Source organism: Oncorhynchus mykiss, chromosome 19 (genome assembly GCF_057628025.1).
Source record: "Oncorhynchus mykiss isolate SJ-2025 chromosome 19, ASM5762802v1, whole genome shotgun sequence".
NCBI classification, from domain to species: domain Eukaryota; kingdom Metazoa; phylum Chordata; class Actinopteri; order Salmoniformes; family Salmonidae; genus Oncorhynchus; species Oncorhynchus mykiss.
This window is the reverse complement of record NC_143040.1, coordinates 61,678,030-61,701,061: the sequence shown is the minus strand read 5'-3', so window position 1 is coordinate 61,701,061 and position 23,032 is coordinate 61,678,030. Positions and strand designations below refer to the sequence as shown.

The 23,032-nt window shown below is 42.4% G+C and overlaps 2 protein-coding genes across 17 annotated transcripts in view; one reads left to right on the top strand and one right to left on the bottom strand.

The window, feature by feature from the left end:
* Positions 1 to 5,378: 5,378 nt before the first annotated feature.
* On the top strand, positions 5,379 to 18,617 carry LOC110498103 (zinc finger protein 395). 16 transcript variants are annotated; one of them, XM_090209656.1, is made up of 11 exons: positions 5,428 to 5,798; positions 9,341 to 9,454; positions 10,857 to 11,086; positions 12,222 to 12,442; positions 12,550 to 12,650; positions 12,889 to 13,091; positions 13,230 to 13,330; positions 13,507 to 13,783; positions 14,012 to 14,095; positions 15,508 to 15,626; positions 15,869 to 18,617. In XM_090209656.1, the coding sequence occupies exons 3-11, from the start codon at positions 10,892 to 10,894 to the stop codon at positions 15,978 to 15,980; spliced, it is 1,413 nt and encodes a 470-aa protein (XP_090065782.1). In that variant the 5' UTR covers positions 5,428 to 5,798; positions 9,341 to 9,454; positions 10,857 to 10,891; the 3' UTR covers positions 15,981 to 18,617. The 16 variants fall into 16 exon arrangements, with proteins under 16 accessions (XP_021430367.3, XP_021430363.3, XP_090065782.1 ...); XM_021574690.3 differs by having other exon boundaries at positions 12,886 to 13,091; XM_021574689.3 differs by having other exon boundaries at positions 5,461 to 5,798; positions 9,341 to 9,575; positions 12,886 to 13,091.
* Positions 18,618 to 18,880: 263 nt separating this feature from the next.
* LOC110498105 (prepronociceptin) overlaps positions 18,881 to 23,032 on the bottom strand; it is a 38,007-nt gene continuing 33,855 nt past the window's right edge. Inside the window, exon 3 of the mRNA XM_036955070.2 lies at positions 18,881 to 21,153. Coding sequence (XP_036810965.1) covers positions 20,524 to 21,153 — 630 coding nt within the window. The 3' untranslated portion in view covers positions 18,881 to 20,523. The remainder of the gene's footprint in view (positions 21,154 to 23,032) is intronic.

Here is a 23,032-nt window from a genome sequence, read left to right as displayed (position 1 = left end):
ACACACACACACACACACACACACCATCAATGTTGTGTACAACATTCTACAACCTTCTTGTCTCTATTGGGGCAAGTAGATCAAAAGCAAAAACAGAAAGAAAAAAAGAAATCTGTAAATCACTTGTTCAAAGTATCCATAAAAAGTGTTTGTTGTAGGTCATTATTAATTTACAGGTGTGTTTTGACGCCTCATAGGCAACTCTCCACTCAAGATGCCTCGCAGATTGCCAACGAGACTCATAGAGCTGTAACCATACTGATACCAGCATCTCAAATCACCCGTGTGCACTCTAGCTTCACCTCTCAATTTGTCTTTGGCTAAACCTGAGCTGCTAATATGCCCACCCTGTAGCAAAGTGCAACTGTATACCGGTAGGCAGATACAGCAGCTGTAGCCTTGACTTTGGATCAAACATTAGGCTACATTCTATGAATAGTGTGTTGGGCTGGGCTCACAGAGGGTATATCCCCAAGCATTGAGATGACAAAGGCCTTTGCATTATGTCTCAAATAACATTTGATAGTTTAATGCACATAGAAGGGGTTCAGATTTAGTCAATGCCTTAAATCATTTTTGTATACTTTGAAGGGTTCATGAAAAGTACAGTCAACAACACTGAATATATCTTCTTAATGTAATCTCTCACAATGGCCACTTAGTCTCTATCTGTATTTATGTTTGGTAAGCCCTGACGAGATAGTTAAAGTCTGTTTGTAACTGCAGAATTTATAAATTTTTAACATTGTTGGCATTGTTAGTTGTCATGATTAGTATTCATGCCATCTGGCATAGGCCTTTGCATTAAGGGCTGAGGTAAAGTAAGGCCTCTCATTTCTTTGCTGACTAAAAACCATGTGAACGACTTCCTGAAATGCTGATATTCACAGTATTACACTAATCTAACGTCATGACCCAGCCTTTAAAAAACATTACTCATTATCACCTGTTGGCATTGAGGTCACTGTCTTGACATTCTGAAATTCACTGGGTGCGGTTCCATTATCTGTTGCAATCAGTGGCAAGAGCATTACATGGTGAGAAGGGGATTCTGTCTTGTGACTTGTCAGCAGTGTGTGAAGGAGCAGAGTGAGTGTATGTGTTCGTTTGTGAGTGAGTGAGTGAGTGAGTGAGTGAGTGAGTGAGTGAACACAAATATAAATTCCATCTGGACACTGTTGACCTAGAGCACACTAAAACGATATTTACCCTAACCTAAACATCAGTGCCTCAGGTAACTTCCACAAAGCTGTGAACGATCTGAAAGACAAGGCAAGAAGGGCCTTCTATGCCATCAAAAGGAACATAAAACTTGATATACCAATTAGGACCTGGCTAAAAATACTTGAATCAGTTATAGAACCCATTGACCTTTATGGTTGTGAGGTCTGGGGTCCGCTCACCATCCAAGAATTCACAAAATGGGACAAAGACCAAATTGAGACTCTACATGCAGAATTCTGCAAAAATATCCTCAGTGTACAATTTAAAACACCAAATCATGCATGCAGAGCATAATTAGGCCGATACCCGCTAATTATCAAAACCCAGAAAAGAGCAGTTAAATTCTACAACCACCTAAAAGGAAGCGATTCCCAAACCTTTCATAACAAAGCCATCACCTACAGAGAGATTAACCTGGAGAAGAGTACCCTAAGCAAGTTGGTCCTGGGGCTCTGTTCACAAATACAAACAGACACCACAGAGCCCCAGGACAGCAGCACAACTAGACCCAACAAAATCATGAGAAAACAAAAAGATCATTACTGACACATTGGAAAGAATTAACAAACAAACTGAGCAAACTAAAACGCAATTTGGCCCTAAACAGAGAGTACACAGTGACAGAATACAAAATTTATGAAAGCTTTGACTATGTACAGACTCAGTGAGCATAGCCTTGCTATTGAGAGAGGCCACAGTAGACAGACCTGGAGCTCAAGAGAAGACAGGCTATGTCCACACTTCCCACAAAATGAGGTGGAAACTGAGCTGCACTTCCTAACCTCCGGCCAAATGTACACTACCGTTCAAACGTTTGGGGTCACTTAGAAATGTCCTTGTTTTTGAAAGAAAAGCAAATTTTCTGTCCATTAAAATAACATCAAATTGATCATAAATACAGTGTTCACATTGTTAATGTTGTAAATTACTATTGTAGCTGGAAACGGAGGAAGCGACTCCGGGATGCTGGCCTTCTAGGCAGAGTAGCAAAGAAAAAGCCATATCTCAGACTGGCCAATAAAAATAAAAGATTAAGATGGGTAAAATAACTCAAACACTGGACAGAGGAACTCTGCCTAGAAAAGGCCAGCATCCCGGAGTCGCCTCTTCACTGTTGACGTTGAGACTGCTGTTTTGCGGGCACTATTTAATGAAGCTGCCAGTTGAGGACTTGTGAGGCGTCTGTTTCTTAAACTAGACACTGTAATGTACTTGTCCTCTTGCTCAGTTGTCCACCCACTCCTCTTTCTATTCTGGTTAGAGCCAGTTTGCACTGTTCTGTGAAGAGAGTAGTACACAGCATTGTACGAGATCTTCAGTTTCTTGGCAATTTCTCGCATGGAATAGCCTTCATTTCTCAGAACAAGAATAGACTGACGAGTTTCAGAAGAAAGTTCTTTGTTTCTGGCCATTTTAAGCCTGTAATTGAACCCACAAATGCTGATGCTCCAGATACTCAACTAGTCTAAAGAAGGCCAGTTTTATTGCTTCTTTAAATCAGACAACAGTTTTCAACTGTGCTAACATAATTGCAAAAGGGTTTTCTAATGATCAATTAGCCTTTTAAAATGATAAACTTGTATTAGCTAACACAACATGCCATTGGAACACAGGAGTGATGGTTGCTGATAATGGGCCTCTGTATGCCTATGTAGATATTCCATAAAGAATCAGCCGTTTCCAGTTACAATAGTCATTTACAACATTAACAATGTCTACACTGTATTTCTGAGCAATTTGTTGTTATTTTAATGTTCAAAAATGTTGTTTTTCTTTCAACAACATGGAAATGACCACAGAATTTTGAATGGTAGTGTATTTCACAGACCTTCAAAGAATTCAAAAACAAAATCGATTTTGATCTCCCATATCTATTGGGAGAAATATTACAGTGTGCCATCACAGCAGCAATATTTGTGACCTGTTGCCATAAGAAAAGGGCAACAAGTGAAGAACAAACACCATTGTAAATACAACCTATATGTTTATTTATTTTCCCCTTTGTACTTTAACTATTTGCACATCGTTACAATACGGTATGTAGCCATAAAATGACATTTGAAATGTGTCTTAATTTAGAAACTTTTGTGAGTGTTTACTGTTCATTTTTCATTCTACTTTTGTCTATTATCTATTTCACTTGCTTTGGCAATGTAAACATATGTTTCCCATGCCAATTAAGACCTTTAATTGAGAGCGGGAGAGAGATACAATAACATTAAACTGATTTGCTGCAGAGAATAGCCTATTCTTGTATCTGTTTTTTGTTTTTTTTAATTTACATGTAATGGTGTCCTTATTTTCACAGGATTGAGACGGGGTAAGTTAGTTGCCAGTCGGATACATTTATATGCAAGTGTGAAAGCTGAGAAGGGAGCCCATGAACTGAGTAACTAACTATAAACTAACTAGGCTGTATCTGGGTCAGTGGACCAGAGTGTAGGCCTATTTCGCAACAACATTCTTTAGAGCGCCACTGACTCACCCACCCCCACACATCAAGGACGACGTGTTGTACGCTCTCTACGTGCAGCTTTTCAATGTGTGTGTGTGTGCGCGCGTGTGTGATATATGCCTGATCGACCAGACGCTCACCCGCACGTACAGCACGAGCTCCCCATGCAGCAAGAGCTATAAAATGACGAACTACTATCTCTCGAGCCAGACCGTTAGGCTAAAATCGGTATTCTGTAACTGCATGGGGATGTCGTCACATCTCCTCTCGCCAATATTCACGGAATGTGAAAAAAAAATTGATTAAAACAGCGTCCCTGGTCCTTCATCTTTATAGCTACACAATATCTATGTGGTTCTCAAACCTATTTTGTTGTAGCCAAAGATTTTCGATTAAATTGACAAGATAGTCAAGTGACCGCTCTAACAATAGAAATGCACGTCCTCAAAAATGGAAGGCAAGCTAGAGGAGGCGATATCAGGCGGGACCATTCTATTGAATGAGAGGGCAGATAGGTGTTTGAATAGCAGGCACAACAAAGTCATGATTCTCACAATTGCGGGAATGCCACGTGCCTCCACTTATATCAGTAGTCTAAATGTGTAATATGAAGAAACTTGTATTAGATCAAATAAGACACACCTATCTCTACACTTTCTCATAGACATCCATACAAAAGGAGCTTATCTCACACAGATTTTGGGGGGAGTAAATCCTCTTGCTTTTCCTCTTCCTCTCTGTTGTAGCCTTCAACTAGCTCACCCGATTCAAATCAAATGTTATTGGTCACCTTAGCAGATGTTAATGCGAGTGTATCGAAATGCTTGTCATTCACCTAGGGCTGATGATTAGTTGTCAAGTTGAATCAGGTGTGCAAGTTCTGGAATATATAAAATACAGGGAATGGCTTTGGTTCCCAGAGGAGAGGTTTAAGAAACCACTGATCTATTGTATGTACACCAGTGGTTCTCAAGCATCTCCTTGGGGACCCTCAGCCGTTCCATGTATTTGACCTATTCTATTCTAGAGCTAGCACACCTGATTCAACTTGTCAACTAATCATCAAGCCCTTAATGAAATGAACCAGGTGAAATGTAAGGGGTCCCTGAGGAAATGTTTGAGAACCACTGATGTAAACTGCTGTATGCCCACACACCATGCCCACACAAGCCATCCACATACCTGTTGTTTTTCACCTCAAGAAAAGGAGAGCCAACACCTTATAATTAGTGTAAACAAAGGCAGTGTGGATTACATAGGCTCCTGTGTAAGTCACACAGCGAATCTCATCTGACTGGTTTAGTCAAACGCTGATTAATTGTGAGATTAGGAATGGAGCTGTGACATTACAGTAGCAATATTGTTAATGTTGCAGATGGGTATGAAATGGCAAAAAATAGACCTAATAGAACTAACAGTATATAACATTTATTATAATAATTAATTTGGAACTTCACCAAATTCCCTATCGTAGCCTATGACAAACTTTCACTGAAGCAACGTGACAAAGTTCTAAACTTGCACTGAAATGATGAGCAACGTTGCAACTTTCAATGTAGCTGTTTGCTTTCTGCAGCATGCATACAACAATGTAACCTAGTTGAGTTACTGTACGTCCATTGTGAGCTCCACTCAAACAAGCCCAAATCCAAGCTACTGTAAACAAGTGAGCTTTGTGGGGCGTGTGTCTAGAAAAACAGGGTTTGACCAATGAACGCTGACATCCTTACCACATGGTTATCTTGTTTACTACAAGACCTGAAAACCCGCTGAAAACAGATTAAAGAAAACCCGGACGTGTATTTCATTCCTTTTTAACAAAACTCGACACCTACAGCTATATCACGCTAAAACTGTTTAACAGCCACTGATGTATCTATTCAGTTGAGTCAAATATGTAAAGTAGACGGTTATTTACGTCCGAGTACCGTGTATGTATGGTATTTACTTGATAATGTTTTCGCAGAAGAAAAGCTCAATTCCAATCCTGCCCCTTAATCCATACCGGGTTTGGATATAACCAGCATACAACCCTTTTTCAGGCAGGGAAAACAGCATTTCAAGTTACAGCCGGTTAAAGCGAGCTTTAAGGAAGCTGGTGTGTTGAATATTGGCAGAGGTAAGTGCACTGTACCCATTGAAACTTTGGGAGGGTTTTCTCAAGGAAAAGTGCTGTTTGGGATGCATGCTTTTCAACATGTTAGTAGATTCCTTATGCAGTATATAAGGTTTGGATTTTAAGTGCATATTTGTATTGTAAACATGAAGGGGAAGAAAACATGTTCTTATCGCTGCAAAATGCATTGAGGCTACGTTTTATATGACCATGTTTATCAACTGTGAAGTTGCAAATAATATTAGGACCCAGTCAATGCAGACGCTTGTTATTTGTGGGCTATCAGTAATTGTTCAATGAAGCAATCAATGCCTTATTACATTTTTATTACAAAGCATGAGCTGCAGAATATAGGCTGTAAACGTGATGTTTTGCATCCTAAAATATCTTGTGTGCATAGATCTTTTGTGACAACCTTATAGAACTAATTTAGTTTAAAATAACATCCAACATTATCCTATTATTGGGAAACCAGTAAACATAAGATACAAAATTTATAAAATCAAACGAATTAAAAATGTATTATGCATTACACTAAATCATCTACATTAAGTATCGTAGTGATAATTTTACTGCAATGATGGTGTTTTCATGGTCTATTTTTGGTAAGAGAAATTGACAGTTTTGGTGCGGGCATGCGTGGTTATACTAATTTCTACCGATAAGGGGGTGGACAGCTATGTCATAGACCCTCAAGTTCTAGAATGTTCTGAGAATGGCAGCTATTTTGGTCAGGGAGAAATCCAAACCAGTCTTCGAGTACCACAGTGAGTCATAATACCCATAACCTAGTGGTCAAACAGGGAAATGGTTCCAATCGTTTTCCCACCATTCATATTTCCCATAGTGGATTTTAGAAACACTTAAAACAAGGGCTGTGTTTTGTGTAGAATTACCCTTGCGTGATGTTTTGATAACCGTGTAAATCTCTAGGACAATGTGATTTTGATCAATATTTACCCCCCCCCCCCCCCCCCCTCTCGAATGTTCGCTAAATGTAGTAATAGATACATTGCCTAGATTTCTTTAAATTGACAATTCTGTGAACAGTCTTGTGCAAGTTTTAAATAGACACAATACCTGTTAGCAAATGTGTCAGCTAGAGATGAGGTGCAGGAGCTTGCAGGGATTTGTAGTTTTGCATGATGTCTATTTTGACCTAATTAGCATTTTTGAATCTGAGTAAATGCAGTCAAATATTTGTCACCTTGTCCGAGAGAGATTTACATGGTTATCAAAACAGCACGTTTTGGGTAAGCCTATACAAAATTATTTGATGTGTTTCTAAAATCTCCTATGGGAAAAAATAATGGTGGGAAAATGATTAGAACCACTTCCCTGTTTGACCACTAGGTTTTATGGGTATTATGACACCTCCAATGTGGTGCTATATAGGAATGAATGGCAGAAGAGGCATAGGTGATGCATTTCTTGCTTTTACTTATGGAGGAGAATAAAAGGCATGCGTTAAAAATACAGTGCATTTTGGAAAGTATTCAGACCCCTTGACTTTTTCCACATTTTGTTACGTTACAGCCTTATTCTAAAATAACTTTTTATTTATTTTAATCCATCTACACACAATACCCTGTAATGACAAACCCAAAATAGGTATTTAGAAATGTCAACAACAAAACAATACGTCTTATTTACATAAGTATTCAGACCATTTGTTATGAGACTCAAAATTGAGCTCAAGTGCATCCTGTTTCCATTGGTCATCCACAATGTTTCTACAACTTCATTGGAGTCCACCTGGGGTAAATTCAATTGATTGGACATGATTTGGAAAGGCACACACGTGTCAGTAAAAGGCACATGACAGCCCGCTTAGAGTTTGCCAAAAGGCACCTAAAGGACTCTGACCATGAGAAACAAGATTCTCTGGTCTGATGAAACCAAGCGTGAACTCTTTGGCCTGAATGCCAAGCTTCACATCTGGAGGAAATCTGGCACCATCCCAACGGTGAAGCATGGTGGTATCAGCATCGTGCTGTGGGGATGTTTTTCAGAGGCAGGGACTGGGAGATTAGTCGGATCGAAGAAAAGGTGAACAGAGCAAAGTATGGAGATATTTGATGAACCTGCTCCAGAGCACTCAGGACCTCAGACTGGTGCGACGGTTCACCTTCATACAGGACAATGACCCTAAGCACACAGCCAAGACAACGCAGGAGTGGCTTTGGCACAAATCTCTGAATGTTCTTGAGTGGTCCAGCCCGAACTTGAACCCGATAAACATCTGCAGAGACCTGTAAATAGTTGTGCAGCGATCCAGTTGCAGAGGGAGGTGTTTAGTCCCAGGGTCCTTAGCTTAGTGATGAGCTTTGTGGGCAGGATGGTGTTACACTGAGCTGTAGTCAATGAACAGCATTCTCACATAGGTGTTCCTTTTGTCCAGGTGGGAAATGGTGGTATGTATGGAGTGCGATTGAGGTTGCATCATCTGTTGGGGCGGTATGTGAGTTTGTGTGAGTCTAGTGATTCCGGGATGATGGTGTTGATGTGAGCCAAGACCAGCCTTTTAAAGCACTTCATGGATACAGACGTGAGTGCTACTGAGTAGTAGTCATTTAGGAAGGTTACCTTCGCTTTCTTGGGCACAGGGACTATGATGGTCTGCTTGACATGTGTGGGTATTACAGACTCGGCCGGGGAGAGGTTGAAAATGTCAGTGAAGACACTTGCCAGTTGGTCCGCGCATGCTTTGAGTAAACATCCTGATAATCCGTCTGGCCCCGCCTTGTGAATGTTGACCTGTTTTAAGGCCCCGCCTTGTGAATGTTGACCTGCTCACATCGGCTACGGAGAGTGTGATCCCACAGTCACCCAGAACAGCTTTTGCTCTCGTGCATGCTTCAGTGTTGCTTGCCTCAACGCCAGCATTAAAGGCATTTAGCCCATCTGGTAGGCTCGAGGCTGGGTTTCTCTTTGTAGTCTGTAATAGTTTGCAAGCCCTACCATATCCGTCAGCGCCGGTGTAGTAGGATTCAATCTTAGTCCTGTATTGACGCTTTTCCTGTTTGATGGTTCATCTGAATTGCATTCAGTTGTGAAACTGACGAGGTATCCCTTTTCCCCTTATAAGACGTGTTCTTTTCCCCTGTATTCCTGGTATAGAGTTACAGTGCCACCTGTGGCTGGTGACTATTGTATGCCTCTACGTACAGCAGCGAGCTACTGTTACAGAGGGCCAATGTTGTGAAATCAAAGGAAATTCTGTTACCATCAGGTTGGTTCATCATTACACCAGTGAGTCAAACATTACTGGAATCAAGGAGGGGATGGAGAGAACCTTACCTCCCCCTTCTCTCTTTAATACTCAGCCTTTTGGCTTCTCTGGTGGCATTGTTGTTGCTTATGCACACACACACACTTCTTCCCTTCTCTCTTTGATGTGTTTTTAATCGGTATTACAGGATATGATGGACCGTGACCACTCAACAGAGCAAATCTGGTCCACCCTAAATCTTTCCCAACTGTAAATTGTTCTTCTATATTTTCTAGAAGGGGTGACTCACTGTGTCTTGCTCTCTGGTTTCCAGAATTGCATCAGTTATCGTGATGACGTCCATATACTGATGCCCATTGGAATGTTTCTATTGACGACGTGAGAACGGCAGGGGGATTGATGGTAGAATGAGTTCATTGGATTAGAGGTACAATCACTTTGCAGGAGAAGAGTTCATTCATTATTGGGAGAATGTTTTTGGAGAATCCCACACCTCAAATTATTGGAGACTATCATTGAAGCCCTGCCTCTCGCATTTCCTGTGCAGGGTAAATACAAAGCATTTTGTCATAATCGTTTATTTTTGAACATGTAACTTGGAACAACTTTAACAAATGAAGAGTCATTAGTAGGGCACTCTTTTGGAATTAATATATTTCTGGTTTGAAGATTCTATTCACAGGCTACTGTTGTGTTTGTAATAGTATCTTAAGGTAGGCCTACACATTCCATTGGGATGTTGAATGTCAGCTAACTTTAGCTCTGTGTGTAGGAGGTTTAACCAGCAATGAGCTCTCTGTAAAGGTCAAGGCAAACCTTGTGGCTCAGGTGGTAGAGCATGGCCCTCAGGTGGTAGAGCATGGCCCTCAGGTGGTAGAGCATGGCCCTCAGGTGGTAGAGCATGGCCCTCAGGTGGTAGAGCATGGCCCTCAGGTGGTAGAGCATGGCCCTCAGGTGGTAGAGCATGGCGCTTGCAATGCCAGGGTTGTGGGTTTGATTCCCACAGGGGACAAGTGTGAATAAGTTCAAATGTATGCACTCACTACTGTAAGTTGCTCTGGATAAGAGCATCTGGTAAAATGTCTCAAGTGTCCGAAATAGAGAAGGACTCCAAAATAGGTCATGGGTAAATATTTGTGTTGTAACTCTATCTGCGGAAGCCAGCTGATCCCAAGCCAGTACACACCATAGTATATAGTTAGATGGTGTAGAAAGAAGTCACCTCCTACCCACTGATTTGGTGTCAGATGTGTTTTTATCTAATAGTCAAGGATAGGGTTGGGAGATATGGTCATCTGATGCAATTTCAACCAAGAGCGTTTAGGTGGGGAGGGGGTAGATTTTGATCTAAGACAGGTGTTCATTCAAGTGCTGATAAAGACCAATTCTGCAATTGATTAGCTTTCAGGAGTGCCCTCCCCACACTCTTAATCAATCCATCAACATTCATGGCAGAATGGCTGAGCTGTCATCCACACATGCATCTGTATGGATATGACTCTGTCAATAAATAACTTTATAGAGCTTCAAAACATGAAATACAATCGCAAAGTGAGCACACAGATTTTTTTCTGTAATGTGTTGAAAGCAGATGGTCAATTTCTCAATCCTCATTGACCCTGCAATGGCATTTGACTGTAAAAGAGATGAAGTGTAACATGCGCACTTCTAAGATCTTTTAAAATGGATACCAATGACAACCAGAGTGCATTTCTCAGAATGTAACACAGCATGATTTCTGAGGCAGGATCAGTACTCTCCTACTACAGTAACTAAACCCAAACTCTACTCCTGTTTCGTCTGTCTGTCTCTGTCTGTGTTCCCAATAGATCTTCTGAGTCTACAGACAGTGTTACTGCCAACCATGTTACCTAAGAGTCGTCTGGGGAAGCGTTCCCCATTAGGGGCGTTGGTGTGTACCTCCTGCCCCTCCATGGAGAGCACACTGGAGACAGGGGGTCATGGGGACCCCGAGGGGGGTGTGGGGGGCCCAACCATGGGATCACCAGGGCCCCAGCATCTCAGCAGGTTCAACAACAAACTACTTCCAGGACAGAAGGTGAGGGAGACATTCTTATGTTCCATGTCATGCTTGAGAGAACACTGACAATCTGTCTGTCACTCTCTAATTCAAATTCAGATTGTTTTAATGAATTTTCTCTTTCCTCGAAGTATCGCTGTCTGTCTTTTTATATCTGTCTTTCTTACGCTCCCCCTATCTTTGCACTAACCCTGACTTGTTCTTTTTGACTTGTCATTGTACATCTCTCTCTCTCTCTCAATCGTTGTACATCTCTATCACACTCTCTCTTGCTCTTTCTTGCTCTCTCTCAATTCAAAGGGGCTTTATTGGCATGGGAAATATGTTTACATTGCCAAAGCAAGTAAAATAAACAAAAGTGAGAGGATCATTTAACAACGTCAACAAAAAACTATTAGAAATGAACAGTAAACATTGGTTGCCGTCTTCTCATGGCAACGGGCCACAAATCTTGCTGCCATGATTGCACATTGGTATTTTGCCAAACAGATATGGGAGCTTATCAATGTTGGATTTTGTTATAGTGTGGACACTATACAAATCATTCCTACTGAATATGTGGTGTACTTAACTGCAGTATAGTATTATTACTATTCATGGGAGCATGGTTATTATGGACATGTGTTGACTGTGACCTTTACCCAGAGTCGGTACATTATTAATGTGACACTGCCTCATGTTGAGTTGGGTATATCACTCCTGTTTTCTACCATTTCTACATGGCTGTACACCTTTATTTTGGAGTTTGCAAGTAAAGACAATGAACCTTGAAACGCTTGTGGATATTCCTTGTCAAGTTCTCTAATTCTTTGTGGGTCTGTGTGATCTGAGGGAAATATGTGTCTGTGGTCACACAGGTTAGGAAGTGCAGCTCAGTTTCCACCAATTTTGTTGACAATGGGCACATATCCTGTCTTCTCTTGAGAGCCATGTCTGCCTATAACGACCTCTCAATAGCAAGGCTATGCTCGCTGAGTCTGCACGTAGTCAAGGATTTTGGGTCAGTCACAGGGGTCAGGTATTCTGCCACTGTGTACTCCTCTGTTTAGGACTCTCTCTGTCTCTCTCCCCCCATCCTTGTACATCCATATCACTCCCTCCTATTTCCTCCCTCAATTACACTTCTGTCGCTAACCTCTCCCTCTCTCTTCAGGTGTATGTGTTGTGTGGAGGGCGTGAGTGCACAGGGATAGTGGAGCAACACAACCATGTGGATAATGAGGTGGCCGTCCTACTGCCTGTCCTGGGACAGCATGTCCTGAGGAAACTAGAGGACGTATGGACCTGCCCCACCGTACCGCCTCCACCTTCTACTACGACACAAGGCACAGGCAGACCACACCAAATGTCCTCCTGCATCGACGTGCCCAGGAGGTTAGTGTAGCGTGGATGTCATTTGTGTGTTAACTGGAGCAGGGTATGCATTCCCCTGTCATTGTGTGTGTCTCTCTCTCTATACCTTATCGTTCTCCCTGCTACAGGAGTGCGGAGACTATGGATGAGATGATGGCAGCCCTGGTTCTGACCAGCCTGTCCTGCAGCCCTCTGGTCCCGAGCCCTCCTCAGAGAGACACAGTCACAGGTAATTCATTGACAGAATAATTGATTGAGTGATAAGCTCTTGGTTATATTTTTTCTCTCCCAATTTTTATCAACCATTGCAGCACTAGTAAGGTGTGTGTGTGTGTGTCTCAGTTGGTAGAGCATATTGTTTGCAACGCCACGGTTGTAGGTTCGATTCCCATAGGGGTCCAGTATGAAAATGTATGCACTGTAAGTGACTTCTGGATAAGTTACTAATGTGTGTATGTGTACAGCAGGTTCTGCTGGTATGGAGTGTGGAGGCGGGGAACTCTCAGACAGCGGAAGTAGTGGCTACTGGAGCTGTGACCATGGCTACGGAAGCCCAGCTCCCTCTCCACCAATCACAGAAACAGAGGGTCACAGCCTGTCCATGCCCCCTGATGAGGGATTGGACATGGAGCAGGTGCTGTTTGACGAGCCAGCACCACGGAAACGCAGGGTGAGTTGGGTAGTCACAGGGACAGACTTTGACCACTGTGGCAATGTGCTTGCCAGTAAATTCTGCCCCACATCAGCTACTTGTTCTTGATTTAATGTTCCATCAGCCTTGCTTACCTGTGAACTTGTTTCCTCTCAGAACTCAGTGAAGGTGGCCTACAGGTGTCTGTGGCCAAACTGTGGGAAGATTCTGAAGTCTGTCGTTGGGATTAAACGTCACATCCGTACCCTGCACCTGGGGTAAGTGTCTAGGGATGAGACTGATCTTTGGTGCAAAAATGGCGTCCGTTGACATTATAAAGTCTTAACTTTTATCGTCAGATGATGTGACAGCTCTTCTACTAGCAGTAATAGTTGCACAAGAAAACAACTGTTGCATTAATCTATGCACTGTATATCCACGTGTTTTCCCTCAGCCAAGTCAGTGAGCATGAGCGTTGCTCCTGCAGCGAGGAGGACTTCTACTACACAGAGATCCATCAGCGGGAGCCGCAGCCTCTCACCCGACCTCTAGGGGTCTCCACCCCCAGCACCCCATGGCCGGCCTGCACCTCCACCTCCAGCCCCTCTCCCGCTGGCGTAGGACCAGGAGCTGGAGGAGACTCCCCCACAGAAGTGAGCCCCCAGCTCAGCCAGTCTGCCCCCTCCACCCCAGACTTCTTCTGGCAGGTCCACTCTGAGCACTCCTACCAGGTAAGCACTAGGACAACTGCCCTCCCTGCTATTCATGTCTAAGTTATCTCTGTTCTGCATACCGGGAATGAAAAGTGGAAAACAAATGTGTTTCTTGAGTTAAATATATAACAAGCATGCTATGAGCACCTATTGCAAACTCTGTTTTTGTATGTGGTTATATAGCCTATTGTTTCATATTTTTGCAATCAATGATCCTACCTGATCGCACTTTATTTATCTCTGTAGGTTCCAGTCCAGGTGGTGGCTCCACCTGTCTCGGTCTCCTCCTGCCATTGTACCACACCTACCTCAACCCTCCACCCAAGACAGGTAAACTTGCCTGAAGCACTGGGTGGGTAGAGTTTGCACTTTAGGACTGAAGGAATGGTCGCAAATGTGCAAAAACCGCCGATCCCACACCCCGGCTGAGCTAAATCAAATGCGCCTAGAGAAAAGTGTTGGTAAAGGAGCTGGACAACAGACTACACCAATGAAATGACAATCAACACAACCCTGACTCCTGGGGCTCTTGGACTCAACCGTCACTGCAGAATCCAATAGGAGAATCTCAAGGGAAATTCCCTGTAGATAATTGATTTATAAACACTCAGTTAAGAATCTACTGTACAACTGCTGTTCATGCTCTATGTCCAGGTATATGCTATTTTTGCTGGTAGAATTCAACATATTTTTGCCCTTTCAACACAGAATTGTCCATATATCCAAGCGTTTTGACATATTTGCTTTTAAAAGTGGAATATTTGCAGAAACATTTCCCATTCCGAGCCTTTGCCAGTATGTGTTTGGGGAATTGAATTCAGTCCATCAGGGAAAAATAGCATTTGTTTTCTAGGATAGATTTAGTGCCCTGTCTCCAGAGCTGCTCTATACTGCCAATAGTGTCATGGATATTTACCCGCTAATCCCCTGTTGATTTGATCATATTTTCTTTCCATCGCTGAACTGGCTGCCTTTGTCTCCACTGGCCCATAGTCTCTCGTTAGCTGGTGCTACAACACTGCCACCTATCGATATGTAGTAGAAACTGCTGGTAATTTATTTGTAACAACACGTGTACACTGGCGTGATCAAGCCACTGCAGTAGTCTGCAGCAGTACACACAAAGAGAAATCAACGCTGATGCCGTTTCAGCAGTTAACATGCATCGTTCAGTTTACTATAATCTAAATACGCATTGCATGAATGCTAAAATAGTGGATGAAGATTTTCCTTACTTTCACCAGTGTTGTTTTGCTGGACCTTGCAGTATTGTGAGAGATGGCAACATCAAATGCAGTATGTTGTCATTTATTTTATTAGTTTACTTGTCAGCAACCATGCATAACAAATGCATTGAACCAGATTGATCTACACTGCTCAGTTCCCATCTGTAGTATTAATGATATTTACAGATTGTTTTATATTTTCCTTTAGGGTTGTAGATTTCTCAGCACAACATATGTTCAATTCAGGTGTGGGTTATTTGTATAAAATTAGACAGATTAGTTAGTAGTCTCTAACCAATTACCAAAAACTGAGTTTACACTTATTTATAGTGGCTGTCCTTGTCTCCTCTCATCTGCAGTTCCTTTCTCATCAGTGGAGGTAAAGGAGATGTGGAAAAGAAGCCTTTTATAAGGACATGATGCTCTTCATCACCCATAACAAAGGCAGTCATAATATGTATGTTCTGTTGTTTTTCTATGCACTGCTTCTCACCTGTTTCCCCCTCTGTCCACCAGGGTGCGTCGTTCCGTGTGAGGTCAGTCAGTGTGGGAGAACAGTGGTTGCAGCAGCACAGTTCCCCCATCAGACCACACCCTGTCAGCACCTCTCCCCAACGCAGCCACTGGTCCGCAAGGTGAGATATTTATACTATTACTAATGTATCATTATTGATAACATTTTAATGCCTCATATCTGCCTCAGTCAATCTGAGTCTACAGTAATTTCCCTTCTCGCCGATCTGATTTTTCTGTCTTTTCCTCACTCTTATCTATTAATCTCCTTACTTATGACTCTCTCTCCTTTTCCGTTCATTACATTTACTGTAAATTGACTTCCCCTCCCCCCTCTCTTTCCCACCCTCTTTTCTCTCTATAGGAGAATCCGCGGCGAGGCGAAGAAGTGCCGTAAGGTGTACGGCATCGAGCACCGGGACCAGTGGTGCACCGCCTGTCGCTGGAAGAAAGCCTGCCAGCGCTTCCTCGACTGAACCCCTCATAGAAGAGAGGGATGAAGAGCGAGAGAAAGAAAGCCGGAGCTGTCACCTCTTCGAGTGAAGACTGAGGAAAGATCTGGGGGGTCAACCAGTGGAGCACCATGTACGTTGATGTTTATTTCTTTCTTTAAAAAAACTTTTTTTTGTACTTTTTACCACTTTACTAAAAGTTTTATGTATTTTGTTCATGTCTTTGACAACTTCGGGTTCTTGTGCGTTGGTGCTCATGGTGAACTCTGCGTGGGGCAGGCAGCTAAATAACCTATGACTGGTAACCTATGACCTTTACCAGAAGCATAGTTTTGCATCTCAGTTCCCCTGTCTTCCTGCCCAGGGAGGGGCTATAAAGGAAGTGGAACGTGTGATCCTCTCTTCCAAATCTTTGGCTATAACTTATAAACAGCAGCTCTTCTATACCCAACAGCTATATAGGGGATGTCTATAGATCTATGACATCATGCCGTCCATAACTTGGCTTGGAAACAAGGCTTTTGTTGCCAATTGTGGGCCTGAGCCAGACAGGCAGAACATCTGATCTGTAAATTAACCTAACTTCCAAACGCCTGGGGAAGAACAGATCCGTATGATACAAAGGTTAACCGATCCATCAGGCTTTGGCTTCCTGTCTGTGCATGCAGTGGAGAATGATGACGAGGAGAAGAACGTAAAGTGATACTAGGAGGGAGCTAGCCCTATGTGACAGAGGTGAAGCCTCACTAAATACGTAGGTCCTGTAAATAGCATGCTTGTTACCATGTCAGAGAAGAGTTGCAGTCAACTTGCTCATTTATTTGTTAAAAAGTATTGAGTTTCATTTATACCAGCTCTTGTCAATTGCATATAGTGCACGGATTGGTTGAGAGAATCCCCCTTGACCTATCGGATTCCATCTGCTCATGATCTACCAAGCGTCAGGTAAACCAGGAAGTTGTGTCCTAAACAATGAGAATGGATTGGAGGAGAAGTAAAATGCAGATTTGGGAGTCATTAGCCCAACCTGTCTGATGTCATAAGCCATTTATTCCTGCAAACATGTATGTAGCTTTTTTTAATGTATTTGGCTTTTTTAAGGGAACAAAAACATGTTTTTTGGCGATGTCGAATATGTTAATTTGTATTGTGTTTCGTTATATTATCCAGCAATGTTGTCTATATTTTGCAACTTGTCGTTTTTCTAAGGTGTGTTAAATACAATGTTCCGCCAAGAATTACCATGTTGTGGGATATAGGAATGAATTCACATACTTTAGACCAATCAGATGTCATACACATTGATTTTCACTTCTCTGAGCATGATGTAACCAACTGTTAAAGTTAAGGACCCAGTATCTCATCCTTGTTGTTAGCAGCTACAGTAGCTATCCTTTCTGGTATGCCTTAAAGTCTTCTTAGTTACACCAGAAATAGTCTATAATATAGCCTCGTAACAGGCTTTGGTTATGCTAACGGATATCATTTCAGAGCACTAGTCTATAATTAAAGAGACACTATGAGAGAATAGGGCATGAAAGTATTGGTTCCCTTTAAAACATGGAGGTCATTGGCAGCTTTGGTCTCTTACTCACATCGTTGTAATAAAATAAGCCATTTGTATAAATATATTTTGTCAGGAATCAATCTCCATACATTTGCCATATGCTTGGATATCCAACACTCCAGTACCAGCCTCAGTACTGCTGAAACACTAACTGAATTATGTTATCGAGGTTCCAGGTTTGATGTGGAATGTGCCACGTGGTGCCAATAATAAGAACTAAAATATGGTGCCAAGATTTGAGTCTGAAAACATTTACATGGCTAAGGGTTTATCTAGAATTATATGCTGCATTGTGGCCCTAAACCCTTGTCACTCTGCCACTTATTGTAAATTAACTTGCATAAACAGATGTTTCATATGTTAAAACCCAAAATGCTTGTTTATTGAAACTCATGTTTCCTTGCAGTAAGCCAATGAATCCACAGAAGCAAAAATGGTTATATATTGTGTTATGTATAGTTAACTGCCAAAATAATGGAAACACTTGAGTAAATGAGAGATACAAAGTATATTGAAATCAGATGCTTCCACAGAGGTGTCGTTCCTGAGTTAAACACTGAACATCCCATCATGCTTAGGGTCATGAATAAAATGCCCAGTTGCCCATAATTTATGCTACCATGGCTAGAAGAAGAGATCTCAGTGACTTTGAAAGAGGGGTCTTAAAGGCACATAAAGGGTTTAAAGAGTGTGTGTGTGTGTGTGTGTGTGTGTGTGTGTGTCTCAGTCACCAGATTTGAACCCAATTTAATAATTATGGGAGATTCTGGAGCATCGCCTGAGACAGCGTTTTCCACCACCGTCAACAAAACACCAAATGATGGAATGGTGCCGCATCCCTCCGAGTTCCAGGCACATGTAGAATCTATGTCAAGGTGTATTGACGCTGTTCTGGCTGCTTGTGGTGGCCCAACACCCTATAAAACACTGGTGTTTCCTTTATTTTGGCAGTTACCTGTATGTACTGTACCTGGAGAAAGAAATGACCTCTGAATAAAGTACTTTTTTTATTATGATGCACTATTTTTATATGGAATCTGGAATGTTTTGGTCTTTTTGATGTTGAAATATGCTTGATAAAAATTAACCCTGTCTCTAGTAGTCTTGTTTTTATTCTCCTTTTTCAAATCTTGGCCTCAAGTTAGATGTAAAGTCATACACCTTTCCATGTTGAGTTGTGAGCCTGCATCTATACAGATATTTTATTTGATCAAGAGAGGACATTTATTGTTATTATACAAGACATTTGGTGTGGACATTTTTTGTTTAATAAATGGAGCATTGTGGGATTCATACAAGATGTCATTGTCTTGTGAACATTCTAGAACGCTGGAACAAAACACCTCAAGACACCGAATCATTTGCTGCATAACAAGCCACAAAACAAATAGTAAACTATCTTTATTGATATGTAAAATTTCTGCTATTTACAGGTTTTATACTGCACAACAAAATGGTTTCACGTAATAACTCAGACCACAGTTCATACATACAGTAGGGTAGGAACTGCGTCAGAGATGCCAACTCCACAAGCGGCTCCTGGCATTCATCCTAAAGCGGACATTGCTGTTGGCTGTACATTAAGAGAAATCCCATGCAGCCTTGGTTACAAGTTGGAACACTGGAATGTAAGAGTAACTATTTCTTTATAGCCTACACCAGGGATCATCAACTACATTCAATCGAGGGCTGATTTTCTTTTCTTGAGCAGATGGTCTGGGGGCCTGAACATAATTACAAATCATTTGAAGACTGCAAGAAGCCCAAACAGATATGAAGTTTGCCTAAAACATAACGTTTCTTACATTCGTATATGATCACATATCTATGTGTGGGAGTAGTTTGAAACAGATTTCCTCAATTTAAATCACTTGGAGCTGATTTGCTGCTGTTTTTTGTCTTTTATGTTCAATTATTTTATTTGAATTGTTGGGCCTCCAGTTGGGGAACCATGGCCTACACTTTCTCTGAACTTTTAACACTAGTGGGGCGGGTGTGGCTTGGTGACAATGATGGCAAGAGCAGTTGCTCACAGATTTGACAGCTCCAACGCAGTTCCACCTCCAACACCGTCAAAACATGCACTATGCTGGTTAACACTTGAACTGAGTGAATAGACCTAGGCTACATCTGCGTCTGCTTCAAAAAACACATGCCAAGGTTGATTCTCAAGTCAGAACATTAGTTTTGCCAACAGATCATTGGTACATGAGCATGGATATATAATTTAAGTCTTACGCAGTAGTAACAGTTCATTGTGATGTTTTGCTCCAAATTATAGTAGCCAGGGTTGAAATTGAAGTTTGGAGAATAGTTCTGAAGATGTGAATAGGTTACAAGCCATCCACAAACCTAATACTGAGATGGTGTTATAATATATATTATATTATATTATATAAGATAGTCATGAACATATTTTAGTGCATTTTCAATTGGAAATCTGAAAGTCATTTTTGTGTTCGCCACTAGAGGGCAACCTAACAAAGAGAGTGCCATGCCCAGTCACCAAACAATCTCCCTCTCATGTACTGTACTGGTTCAGGAAATCCATGGAAACTTCACTAGTAAGTCATTTAAATTCATGAAGTTTACACTGAATTAGCCTATGTAATAATAATAGCCATAATTGATGAAGGCAAACATGGTTTGAAAAGTTACATTACAGATGCAGTATAGACAGCAAAACAAATACAGTGTGTTCGTGTGTCTATAATATTAATCCAATGTGATTCTCTGATAAACCATTTAGCTATATACATGGTCTTTTTTTAAACTATTTTCTTAGCTTTTATTCATAATATGTTATTGTTATCAATGAGGAAATGCAGTATACAAGACTGAATCTATAATGCTCCAGTGTGGATTTTCATGAGGGGTTGTGTTCAGAACAGAAGTTTAATCATCACCTTGGTGACAGATTTGAATATGTAGGGCGGGGTTGGGGGTTGCTAGGTTACGACATGTGCGTCATTGCCAGGGATACAGTTGCCGTGTGCGTTGCTACACCTTGTTCTGTTGGGTGATGTCAGCGGAGACGCTGTTGTAGGACTTGCTAGCTCGGGTGCTCATGCCCAGGTATTGCTTCAGGAACTCACTGAACCGTTTCTGGTTGTTCCACTTGCGGGCAGATTTCCGGACGCCTATGAACCCGCCGTAGCGCTTCTGCAAGGGCCTCCCGGGGCCCATCAACTTCCTGTAGCCATGCCTTCCCTTCAGGAACCCCCCGAAGCGCTTCGACAGACTTATCCCCGCCGCTCCGTCCTGCTCTCTCTCCATCGCGTTATCCCCCTCTTCCTCGTCCCCCTCTTCCTCGTCCCTTTCCTGCATTTCCTGGGGCAGCTGGGAGTTGTAGACATCAGCGGTTAGCCGGCTCTCACTGCCCAACTCGTCTATGCCCAGAGCACGGACCACGTGGTCAAACCTCTGCAGGGCTACTGGGTACATCAGCCCCCCTTCCCCCTGTTCCTCCTCTTCCTCTGGCAGCATGGCCTCCACCTCCTTCTGGACCCGCGTCAGCATGGCAGCGCCCCCTATGGGCAGGGAGGGTAACTGTGGGGAGGCTGAGGCCTTGCGGCACATGTCCCAAGTGAAGGCAGGGGAGACGTTACCCTCACACTCCACCAGACACACCTGAGACGGGGAGGGAAACACAGAGCACATGGCCGTTAGAGAGCAGCTCTCCCACAGACTATCCACACTGACTCTATGCCCATCCACACTGACTCTATGCCCATCCACACTGACTCTATGCCCATCCACACTGACACTGAAACACCTTCACTGTCACTCACTCACACGCAAAAACCTCACTCACACACTCATTCCTCGCACCACACACTTATACCCACACGCAGACACCCCTCACACCTACGCTGCTGCTATAATGATTATTGGTTTGATTTATTACTATCGTTATGCTACTGTTCATTGATTGCCATTTCCATTAGTATCTATCTTTTTATCCTGCTACTGGTCACTATTACTCCTGTTTACATACTATTAGTATATTACCATAAGTATTTATTTATGCCTGCTACCAGTCACTTTTTAGCCCTGTTTACGTGTACACTCACCGGACAGTTTTTTAGGTACACCACCCCGTTCACGAAAATGGATCGCTCCTACAGACAGTGAGTCACGTGGCCATGGCTTGTTATATAAAGCAGGCAGACAGGTATAGAGGCATTCAGTTACTGTTTGATTGAACATTAGAATGGGCAAAACCAGTGACCTAAGTGACTGAGCTTGGTATGATCATTGATGCTAGGCACTCCGGATCCAGCATCTCAGAAACGGCCTCCTGGGCTTTTCATACACGACAGTGTCTAGGGTTTACAGAGAATGACGCGACAAACAAAAAACATCCAGTCAGCGGCTGTCCTGTGGGAGAAAACAGCTCGTTGATGAGAAGGAGAATGGCAAGAACCGTGCAAGCTAACAGGCGGGCCACAAACAGACAAATAACGGTGCAGTACAACAGTGGTGTGCAGAACGACATCTCGGAAACGCACAACTCCTCAAATCCTTGTCAGGGATGGGCTATTGTAGTAGACGACCACCCTGGGTTCCACTCCTATCAGTTAAAAACAAGAAGAAGCTAATCTAGTGGGCATGTGATCACCAACACTGGATAATAGAGCAGTGGCAAAGCATTGCCTGGAAAATAACAGCAAGTTCAGTTTACTCCCCAGACCTCAACCCAATAGAGCATCTTTGGGATGAGATGGAACGGGCTGTTCGCAGCATGAATGTACCGCCTTCCAATCTGCAGCAACACGGACTAACCCCCCTGCTGTCACGGCCGCCATCGGAATGAGACCAAGGTGCAGTGTGGTCAGTGTACATTTCATTTTATTTAGAAATGTCGCCAACAAATGACCGAAACAACCGTGATGCTTACAGGGCTAAGTGCCACAAACAAAGTTAACTACCCACACTGAAAGGAGGGAAAAAGGGCTACCTAAGTATGATTCCCAGTCAGAGACAACGATAGACAGCTGTCCCTGATTGAGAACCATACCCGACCAAAACATAGAAATAAAGAAACATAGAAAAAAAACATAGAATGATCAACCAAATCACACCCTGACCAAACCAAATAGAGACATAAAAAGGCTCTCTAAGGTCAGGGCGTGACACCTGTGGAACGTTTCTGACACCTTGTAGAATGCCCCAAAGAATTCTGAGGCAAAGGGCCAACCCAGTGCTAGACAGGTGTACCTAATAAACTGGCCGTGAGTGTTAATCCTACCACCAGTCACTTTTTTCTCTTATCTCAACAGAGGTCATTAGAGCGCGGAACAGATCAGTGTACTGTCTACACTCGGTCTGTTGTTTTTATGAAATCTTTTTCATTAAATCGTTTTAAAATCATGTCAACAACAACAACATCTTTAACCATTGGAAGTTCTGATAGCTAATGATTCCGAGACGCGGTTAGCTTTTTTGTCTGGGACCGCAAGATTGTGTCCCGGATTCCAACCCAAAAAATTAACAATAGTTAGCGTTT

What these genes read in the sequence shown, in the direction of transcription:
- LOC110498103 (XM_021574688.3), top strand. Translation starts at nt 10,892, where the DNA reads ATGTTACCTAAGAGTCGTCTGGGGAAGCGTTCCCCATTAGGGGCGTTG. An exon ending in ATCCGTACCCTGCACCTGGG is followed by an intron (nt 13,331 to 13,506) that starts GTAAGTGTCTAG and finishes GTTTTCCCTCAG; the next exon opens with CCAAGTCAGTGAGCATGAGC. An exon ending in CGCAGCCACTGGTCCGCAAG is followed by an intron (nt 15,627 to 15,868) that starts GTGAGATATTTA and finishes TTCTCTCTATAG; the next exon opens with GAGAATCCGCGGCGAGGCGA.